Below are 11411 nucleotides of genomic sequence, written 5' to 3'. Positions count from 1 at the left end.
TTGTGAATCTTGGGGGCAAATTTGGCACCATTCAACCCTACTACTCTGAAACGAAAATGCATACTAACTTTGCTCACTTTGCTGGAATTGGGGGAACATTTTTAATAATTTTCAGCTTTTCCCTATTATTTGTACTGCTAATTATGAAAGAGGTATTCATCCTCAAACTTAAGGAAGGACTTTTAAAAGGAGCAATGTTTCCTGGTTTTTTAAACTGTACTCTACATTGACACCACAATATAGAAATAGATTCACTTTGGAACAAACTACAAATACATTCACACAGTTTGTGACAACTTAATTGTCTAGCTAGAGAGCTGGGATAGCTTGGTTGGCTGGATGATTATAAATCCTGTCCTAGGCGTTCTATTTCCTCAATCAGGAAATCAATGTCTTGATGAGTTGCTGCTGGATTTGAGATGACCATGCGAAAGAAATTGACTTTATCTCCCAAGGGTTGGTAGCTGACCATTGTGGTTCCATACTCCATCATTCTGGCTTTAATCACAGGAGCAACCTATAGAAGAGACCAAATAATTGAGTTTTTTTCTTTGACAAATAGTAAAAGAGTCATGAATCTTTTTCGTTTTGAAAATAGGTTTCTTTTTTTAAAAAATCAGTACTGTATTTGTTTACCCTTTAAGAAGTATATTTTTAGTTTTCTTGGGATTAGATGAAGTTAATGTTTTTACCAATGCAATGTAATTAAGACCTCAAAGACATCACGGTATAAATATGAAGGCACTTGAACCAGGATTCTTGCATTTGAGACTTTGCTCTGCCAAATACTAGTCATGTGTCCTTATCTGAGACTTAGCTTCATCTGTAAGATGAAGGGATAGAAATAGACGATCTCTAAAGTCCCTTCCAAATCTAACATTATATTTGATTTTGTGATTTTCAGTGCCATTATAGGAAACAAATGATGAGACTTTCATAAGATCTTGCACTAATAAGTGTAATAGTCTTTTCAATGTTATTGTTAAGATAACTGAAGAGAGATAGCTAGAGGCAATGAGGAATAGAGAGCTAGTTTTGAAGTGAGGGTTCAGGTCCAATCTCTGATATACACAGAATGAGGGTGAGCAAGTCATTTAACTCCTCCTCAGTGTTCGTAGGTAAATCTTTAAGATTTGACATTATAAAAAGCTGCTGATTTGTATTGAATGGAGTTTTTTGACCTATGGTCATTCCACACCAACAACAAAACAAAATAAAATCCACTTGACAGTCTATGCGGTTCATTGGTAGTCAAAAGATCCAGAGCAGAATCCCTGCTATGAGTCACTATGTAGTATTTGGACAATAGTTGCATTGGATGAAGGGAATAGATTGGTTGTGATCTTCATCACTGGAAGAAGTTCTTAAGATCACCAACTGTTAAAACATTGAAGTATTACCTCATTGACGTTTTTTTTAGAAAGAGGTGTTAGTGGTTATTTACCAGAGGGTGCAAATTATTTATTATTATGCTAAAGGGAAGAATATTTAACAGTTTTTCTAACCCAATAAAAAACATTAGAAATAAGTTTAGAAAACTGAATAAGAGGTCAGAAGACAAATAGAACAATAGCAACTTCCCTTTGCTACAAGAGAATTTTACATTTTTTATGCCCAGACTCCATCATCTTCCATTTTAAATCTTTTTTTAGGGGGTAATGTTTTAGTTTCTAAAAATCACAGTGTTTTGTCAAAGTGCAGGCAATTCAGAATGAGTATTTACACCATCCAACCAGGAATGGGATGTGAGTAGTTTGGCCAGGTAGCATGTTTGAATATAAATATAAACCTAACAGAAATGTAGAATGGACTTGGTTTCACAAAATGAATTCTGTTCTAATGGCTATGTTCTATAGCCTATGAAATCAAGTCCCAATTTTTCAGTCTACTATTCAAGGATCTGTTCAAGTCATACCTTCTACATAAGTTTCTACATGACAACATTATCTAGCATTTCCTCCTACTTTAGAGAACTGAACTTGTCTTCACCCCGAACTCTTAGTTATACACTATTTTATAGTCATTTTATATATGTGCATTTCATCTCCTTAATTATCTTTTAAACTCCTTAAAGGTAGGAACTCTCATATTTTTTCATTCTCTTAATAAAACACAATGAAGAGCACATAGTGGGAGCTTGCTAGATACAATAAAACTATGCAGAATGGGCACAATAAAAATAGATCTCTATGCAATGGCATGAGTTTAAATTCTAGATTTCAAACAAAAGTTTCAAAGAGTATCCTTTGGCTCAGAAGAAGCAGTGAGGAATAATGGAAATAGCACTAATTTGATGTTAGAATACTTGAACTTTAGGTAAGTCATGTGACTTCTTGGATTCAGTTTCCTTATCTATAAGATGATCATCATTATACTTGCACTATTTACCTCACATGGTTCTGAGGAAGCTAAAATATGTTAGAGGATATAAAAGAGTTTTATAACAAAAGCTTAATATAATATTTTTAAAAATCAGCTTTGCTAACTGCAAAATAGAAATGAAAATTGTGCCAGGAAAAATGGGACATGTGTGTGTGTGTGTGTGTGTGTGTGTGTGTGTGTGTGTGAGACAGACATCAAGAGACAGTGAGAGACAGTGATAGTAAGAGGGAGGGAGAAAAGCTGGGAAGGAGAAAGGATGGGAGAGGAGGAGAGAAAGAGTGAAGGAATAAGGGAGGCGAGAGGGAGAGAGAGGGAAGGGGGGAGATAAATAAGGGGAGAGGCAGAGTGCAATGAATTTTGGTAGGTTTCTTCAACTGCATGTTTCTAAATGTTCCCAATACCAAGATATCTTTTAGTGTTTCTAAAATATGACTCCTTTCTTGGATAGTTTCTTCTAGGTAATGTATATTTTATTGATAACACACAAAAAATCTGACACTGCTATGAATGATAATACAAAATGTTAGTCATCCAAAGGACTTCAGGTTTATTTCATGCACAAGTACAACAATTTATTTTGCCTTTCAGAAATGGAAAGAATTCTTGTCTCCCTTACCTAGATATTTCATTTCTATTAATGGAAAAAAACACAAAGTAGATGATTTCTATAATACCATGATTTCTGAATCCTCATCCCTTTCCATAATCATCTGTTAATACCTGCACTGCAGTTTCTATTCTTAAAATACTTATCACATATGAAATCTTTAGTTTAGGTCAGTGGTTCCCAAACTTTTTTGGCCTACCGCCCCCTTTCCAGAAAAAATATTACTTAGTGCCCCCTGGAAATTATGAAACTATTTATTGAACTCAGAATAGAATGTAATACAAAAAAGTGTGGCCATCACCGCTCTCCTAGATTGCTGCAGCACCCACCAGGGGGCGGTAGCTCCCACTTTGGGAATCAATGGTTTAGGGTATTAGGACCAAATAGGACAAATGCAATATGCATTCTTGGACAAATTGTGTTTCTTCTCTGTTCAAAGAGAGGAGAGGATTAAGTAATTTAAAAGACTCCTTCCTACTCTAAGCATTCTATCACTGATGGAATGGTAGGAAGAGCTTTGGATTTGGCACTGGAAGACCTGGGTCCAAATTCTAACTTTTCTGCTTATTTTTTTAACTTAGGACAAGGCCATTAACCTCTTTAAGAATCAGTTTCTTCATTTGTAAAATGAATGAGCTGGGTTTCATGATTTCTAAGGTCTCTCCTCTGAATGTGCCAAGATTCTATATGGACTTGTACAAATACTCAACATCGTTCTTTAAGGGTGAGTTTGCACAGGCTGTGTTTTTCCTACTGACATGAACACTGAATCTGAACTGGGGGTTGGAACGGCTGGGATTTATTTGGTCACAATAAATTTGGTTTAGTGCAGGGAGTGAATCTCAAAGAAGCAGCCATAGGTACATAAAAACTTGGTCCTGAAAGAAAATGCAATGCTGCAAAACAGATTCACCTTGAAAGTGGAAGTGGAAGATGCAAGTCTGAGGCTAAAGACTAGTGACTATGTGTACAACTAGGATTAGAAATCTTGAATTAAAAAGGTACTCCAGTTTCTGAGACCAGTTTGGGAGCTCTATGAATTTGAGAAACATAAGACACAAGGAAATATTCCTAACTGCTTCTGTGTTTTAATGGTTTATTAGACTTATTGTCTCCAAATGGAGGGATTGATTTACAATAGGGCTCTTGTATAGCATCTAGACCAGTGGTTCCCAAACTTTTTTGGCCTACCACCCCCTTTCCAGAAAAAATATTACTTAGCCCCCTGGAAATTAATTTTTTTAAAATTTTGATAGCAATTAATAGGAAAGATAAATGCACCTGTGGCCATCACCGCTCCCCTCCCCCCCCCCCCGATCATTGGAGCACCCACCAGGGGGTGGTAGTGCCCATTTTGGGAATCACTGATTTAGACCTTTGTGGTTACTCAAAACATATAAGATATTGATTACAACAGTCTTGATGTTAAGTTCCAACTTAACAACTAAATGGGTAACCCTAGCAAACAGCATCTAAATGGCAGGATTTTGTGAAATGTGATCACCTCTCTTCTCTTAGAGGAGTGAAAATCAATGGCCAAGAGATTAATCTGTTATCAGGCCACATGCCAGACAGACTTTGGAATAAATAATATCAAAGTCCACCTGCTTTTGAAGTCCACCAGCTTTTGAACCTGGAAAATCCACAGCTGTGTAGATATGTTACCTCCAGAAGATGTTGGAAAAGATACCAAATACAGGAACCATTAATGGTAACTGATTAAACACTTAACACTGAGGGCAGAAGGAGGGTAAGTTCTTGATGACTTGGATGGTTATAGTGAGTTCTCATTTCCTTCTAGGCATTTTGTCCTATTCATGATTCAGCAGAATAAAGAAACCCACTGGGAAAAGACTTCCCTTTCCTTCAAACTGAGAATTCACTGGAGATCTAATCAACGAGAACCTTATAGGGGCTGTAGAAATGGAGATGAAGGCTGCTAGGGGATCATTCTTTACTTCTGGTCCATTAGCTTTCTCATGCTTGTTAAAATAAGGACCAGTGAACATTTCCCCTGCTTGAGTCAACATTTGCTTTCTCTGAAGAGGGTTTATGTTAAAGTAGCCAGAACTAGGCAGGAGAAAAAGCATAGAAAATCTGTTTCAACTTGATAGTTACAAATCATGTAATGTTAACACACCTTTAACTAGCTTTGGGAGGTAACATGATAAAGTTCAGAAAAATTTTATTTCTCTATCTGTCTGTCTCTGTCTTTCTCTATCTCTCTCTGTCTGTCTGTCTCTGTCTGTCTGTCCCTTATTTCATGCCCAGTGATAATTTATAGACTTAAGATGAGTTGCTTTGGACACCGAGACTAAATGTCTTGCCCACAGTCATATAACCAGTCCGTGTGTATGTCAAAAGCAGAACCTGAGCCATCTTTTTACTTATGTCAAGGTTGGCCTCTCTAGCCTCCATACCATTCACCTCTCTTAAAGTGCTATCAATGTTAGTTAAATGTTTTTACAACAGCAATAATAAAATAGGAAAAAACCCCTATTTTGAACTTTACAGGCTATATTCATTAGCCAAATTCCCCCTTCCTTCTCTACTCCTCAATATTAAAAAAAGAGTAGCATATCCTTCCTAAAAGAAAATGCACAATGTTGCCTGAATTCTTTATTTTTAGATCTATTCCCATCCATTTGTAAACCTTTCAAACAATAGTGGACCATATTAAAGCAACAGAAGCGATGGAGATAATGACTGAATGTAATGAAGACAAAAGGAACCAGAGACATTATTATCAATATATCTGTCTTTTGACTCCAGAGGAAGTGCCTTTCAAGACTGAATTTCTGGCACTTCTGAATAGAACCTTCTCTTACTACTCATCTATCCCTACTCCATATGGGTCTATCTGTATCGTTGTAATCAGTAAACTATCATCAGCTCCTTTGCTTCTTCAGTGTCAAACGGAGTAAGTCCCTTATGTGATCACAATCTTGTTTTCTAACATGGACAGATTTTCATCTTACTTGTACTCATGAAGAATGTCACAGCAGAAGCAGCAACCTAGCTGGTCTCCCAAAATGCCCCTCTAAACAACTTTAAAATAACATGTTAAATTGAATTTTGGGGCAACATAACCAACAAAAAGTCTGGATGAGACATTTTTTCCAGTCCCAGACAATTTAAGAGATTGGTAGGAGAGATCTGTGCCTCTTTGGTACGGACCAGAAGATGCAAGTTGATAAAAGCAGCAGTAGGCCTTAGAGGTGGCTACAACAGCAGCAGCAACTTTGGGAGCTCTTATTGCTCAGAGATAGGAAGGAGGTCAGATAACTGGTCAGAAAGAGATTACAGGGAACCCTGAGCTGACCCTGGGTTCATGACCAGATGCTGTTTGGCAATTCCATTATGCACATGCAATTCTGGGCCACAGTCACAGGGCAATGACCACAACAGTGCTTGTGGTCACTGGCTTTCTTGGTCACAAGGGAGCAAGGGCCCTAGTTGAAATTCTAGAGCTGAGAGGACCACTAGAGCTTGTGGTTGTGAGGGAGCAGGGACCCTTCCTGAGTTTAGAAGAGAGTGTAGAACAGGAAAGGAGTGATTATACTTCTCTCAGGATAATACCTCATTAGAAGCACCAAAAACTTCCAGACCCCCTCTCCCCCAGAACTAGTTCTTAAAATAGCACCATGAAAAAGCTTGAAGCTTGGGAGAGTGCTTCCCTATCCATATGTGAGCAGAGCCTAACTTTAAAAAGACATTTGAAGTGGAGAAATAGGCTAGAAAAATGACAAACAACAAAAAAAGAACCTGACCATAAAAATAGTAACAATGACAAGAAAGACCAAAACACAAACTTCTAAGACAGCAATATGAAAACAGCTATAAGCAAAGCCTCAAAGTAAAAGACCTCTACAAATTGGATGGAAGTCCAACAAGAATTCCTGAAAGAGTTAAAAAAAGATGAGTGGTAGAAGGACAATTGGGAAAAGAAATAATGATAAAAGAAAATTATGGAAAGAGAATTAATAGCTTGATTTAAAAAAGGCTCAAAAATATCAAAGAAAATAATACTTTAAAAATAGAATTGGCCAAATAGTAAATGAGAAACAAAAGCTCACTGAAGAAAAAAATCTCCTTTAAAAGCAGATTAGGCCAAATGGGAAAAGCGGTACAAAAACTCACTGAAGAAAATGATTCTTTAAAAAAAGTAGAATTGGACAAGTGGAAGCTAATGACTGTGAAGCATTAAGAAACAATCAAAGTCAAAAGAATGAAAAAATAGAAGAAAATGTGAAATATCTAATCTAACCTTGAAAATTCACTGAGGAGAGATATTTTAAGATTAATTGGGCCACCTGAAAGCCATGTTCAAAAAAAGAGCTTAGGAACCGTATTTTAAGAAATTCTAAAGGAAAGCTGCTTTGATGTCTTATATCCAGAGAGTAAAACAGAAATTGAAAGAATCCACTGATTATCTCTTGAAAGAGATCCCCAGATGAGAATTTCTTGGAATATTATAGCCCCATTCCATAGCTCCCAAGTCAAGAAGAAAATATTGCAAGCAGACAGAAAGAAACCATTCAAATATTGTGGAGCAACAGTCAGAATCACACAAGATCAGCTTTCATGTTGAAGCAGCAGAGAGATTAGAATATAATACTCTGGAAAGCAAAGGAACTAAGATAACAATCAAGGGTAACTTACCTAGCAAAACTGAATATAATCATTCAGGAGAAAAACAGTTATTTCATGAAACAGAGGACTTTCAAGCATTCCTGATGAAAAGACCAGAGCTAAATAGAAAATCTGATATTTGAACATAAGACTCATGAGAAGCATAAAAAGATAAAACATAAAAGAGAATCTAAAAGGATTCAATAAAGTTGAACTAATTTACATTTACATTTCTACGTGGGAAGATGATACATGTAACTCCTAGGAACTTTATCATTATTAGGCTTTTAGAAGAATTTAACGTCACAAAGAGCATGGGAGTGAATTAGTTACATTGGGATGATCTAAGAAAATGGAGTGTGGAAAGAGGAATGCACTGGGAGAAAGATGAAGAGGAAGAATGGAAAAATGGGGAAAATTATCTCACATAAAGGAGGTACTTAAGGAAGCATTTTTATAGTAGAGAGGAAAATGCAGGTGATGGTAGGCAATGCTTGAACCTCACTTTCATCTGAAATGGTCCAAAGAGGGAAGAATACACACACACACACACACACACACACACACACACACACACACACACAAAATTGGGAAAAGAAATCCATCTTACTCCAAAAGGGAATTAGGAGAGGAAAGGGATAAGAGAAAGGTGGGAGGCAGTTATAGGGAAGGCTGATTAAGGGAAGAAGTAGATAGAAACAAAACAGACTTTTTGAGGAGGGACATTTTAAAAATCTAGAACAGGATAGGCAGAAGGAAACAGGATGGAGAGAAATACACAGTAATCATAACTGTGAATACAAATGAAATGAACTCACCCATGAAATGGAAGCAGATAGCAGAATGGATTAAAAACCAGAATCCATCAATATATTGTTTATAAGAAATATACTTGAAACTGAAAGACATACACAGAATTAAAATAAGGGGCTGGAGCAGAATCTATTATGTTTCAACTGAAGTAAAGAAAGCAGGGTAGCAATAATGATCTCAGACAAAGCAAAAGCAAAAATAGATGTAACTAAAAGAGATCATTGGGAAAACTACATTTTGCTAAAAGGTGTCATAGACAATGAAGTAACATCAAAAATGTTGACAATAAGTTTCACTTCTAAAGGCCTCATTTCTCAAATATATAGGGAACTGAATAAATTTATAAAAATAAGAGCCATTCTTTAATTGATAATCAAGGGATATGAACAGGCAGTTTTCAGAAAAAGAAATCAAAGCTATCAAGTCACATAAACATGTTCCAAAATGGTAATGATTAGTGAAATACAAATTAAAAACATCTCTGAGGTACCACCTAATGCTTATTGGATTGACTAAGATGACAGAAAAGAAAAATGACAAATATTAGAGAGGATGTGGAAAAACAGGGTACTAATGGGAGACTGTTGAGGGAATTATAAATGGGTCCAACCATTGTAGAATGTAGTTTGGAAGTATCCCCAAAGGACTATAAAACTGTGCATACTCTTTCACTCAGCAATATCACTACTAGGTCTATATCCCAAAGAGATGATGTAAAAAGGAAAAGACCTATATATACAAAAATATTTATAGCAGCTCTTGTTGTAGTAGCAAAGAAATGGAAGATGAAGGGATGCCCACCAATTGGGGAATGACTGAACAAGCTTTGGTATTTTATGCCATTAGAAATGATGAGCATGATAGTTTCAGAAAAACCCAGGAAGAATTAATGCAGGGTAAAATCAACAGAACCAGGAGATCATTGTACACATAATTGAAATAGTGTAATGATGATCAACTGTGAACAGCTTAGTTACTCTGAAAACTCTTAACGACCCAAGCCAATTCTGAAGGACACATGATGAAAAATGCTATCATCTTCAAAGGGACAGAACTGATGAAATCTGAGTGCAAACTGAAATATAATTTTTTCTTGCTTAATTAAGTTTTGCATGATTTTATGTGTGAACTTGATGTTATATTACTTGAATATGGAATTTAAAAAAAATTTTTAATGTTAAAAATAAATAATACACTTAAAATGTCTTTTGGAGGATAAGGTCTGGAAATCTGCTTTTGCTCTCTAGAAGTCTGTCTTCTTGTTTCTATATCTAGACTTTTGACCTGTCTTCCTTGGAATACCCTGCCCAGTAGTCATAATGGTCTAACCTCTTCATTATTAGGAATCTTTCTTGCTACTTTTAGGTTACCTGGCATCCTATACTTACAAAATAGTGCAAAGCAATTTAATTGGAAAAGCAACGTACAGATGTCATATTTCTCTTATTGTTCATCTTGCATAAATCCTGCATTACAACGTATAATATACATACATACGTAGGTAGAAAACTCAATATATGTATCATAGGAACTGATGGATCATTTACCTTTAGAAGGCGGCTCATTCTTTCTTCATTGTCTTCCATGTGTCTTAAACTTGGGGGGATATACCAGAAGCAGACATTTGTGTGCTGAGGCTAAATGGAAAAAAAGGGCTTTGTCTTATAATTAATATTTAAAGTGGGTTAGGACCAATGTCTGCTAAAACAGTATTCTTTGCTCCATGTTCTGTGAGACACCTACTGATCACTGGCATGTTAACAGCAAACATATTTAATGAATGAATGACAGGACCTATATTATTGTGATGTTTATAATAAATCAGTAGATCCAGGTAGGGTGGCATATATCCATAATCCCAGTTACTAGGAAGGCTAAGAATGGTGGTTCTTTTGGGCTCAGGAGTTCTGAATAGCAGTGGGCTACAGTCATTAGGTGTCTTCACAATATGGAAACCCATTAGAATTGGGGAGGGGGGACCAGGTTGCCTAAGAAAACAATAAACTGCCCCAGATCCAGAATGGAACAGGTGGCAGTTTCTATATCAATCAGGGGTAGAACTGGGTCCAAGAGTAGCTTCCAGCCTGGGTGAGATAGATCCAGTCTTAAAAAATTCTGGAGACAGCATCCTAGTAGTATATCTCTCTGGCCTTGATCTACTTTGTTCTGTAAATATTGTATGGGGAATCGCTGTGAGGTGCCTATATTGAGTAACAGACTTGCTTGGCTACATGGCATACTTATCTAGTAAAAAATTATTCCAAGATTAATGAGGGAGAGGGATGGAAATTGGTAAAACCACACTGGAAAATGGGGTTAGACTATACATTTTGCCCTGTCTCATCTCCTGTATCTAATTTTTTCCCAAGACCTATCAGTTCCCTTTCACATGTCTGTCCCTTTCTCTTCATTCTTTCTGCCACCATTCTAGACTCTCATTATAATTTGTCAGGTTTATGAATAGCCTTCTAACTTGTCTCCAGTCTCTCCCCTATTTAATCCAGCTTCTACACACCTAACAAAGTTATATTCCCAAGGCATAGATATGGCCGTGTTATTGCCCTGATCACAAACCATCCATGGATTGTACATGCAAAATCTGTATCTGATTGCTTACTGTCTCAGGGAGGGGGAGAGGAAGGAGAGAAGCTAGAACTCAAAATTTAAAAAAAAGGACTTTAAATTGTTTTTATGTGTAATCAGGGGAAAAGTAAAATATTATTAAAAAAAACAACCATGGTCATCTGTTGGCCTCAGAATAAAACACAAATCCCTCCAATGGCATTCAACATTGTTTACAATCTGGCTACAACTTACTTTCCCAGTCTTGATTTTAATTCACTATTTGTTAGATCCAAAACGAACTTAAAAAACCTAAACAAACCCTTACTGTATGTCTTAGAGCCAAACAGATACTGTTATATTTGATGTTGGAGGCAGTAGGAAGCCTCTGGAAAACTTATAGAATAGGGTATGC

General features: G+C 36.4%; 1 protein-coding gene across 1 annotated transcript in view; it reads right to left on the bottom strand.

Annotated features, from left to right (window-relative positions):
• Nucleotides 1-343: 343 nt before the first annotated feature.
• The window catches only part of GAD2 (glutamate decarboxylase 2), a 75983-nt gene continuing 64915 nt past the window's right edge, over nt 344-11411 (bottom strand). The window contains exons 15-16 of the mRNA XM_044678203.1: nt 9982-10071; nt 344-517 (exon numbers count right to left, since the gene is read on the bottom strand). Of these exons, the coding sequence (XP_044534138.1) occupies nt 344-517; nt 9982-10071 (264 nt within the window). The remainder of the gene's footprint in view (nt 518-9981; nt 10072-11411) is intronic.

This window comes from Gracilinanus agilis, chromosome 5, assembly GCF_016433145.1.
Source record: "Gracilinanus agilis isolate LMUSP501 chromosome 5, AgileGrace, whole genome shotgun sequence".
Taxonomy (NCBI): Eukaryota; Metazoa; Chordata; class Mammalia; order Didelphimorphia; family Didelphidae; genus Gracilinanus; species Gracilinanus agilis.
The sequence above is the reverse complement of the archived record's forward strand: the minus strand, read 5'-3'. Positions and strand labels throughout refer to the sequence as shown.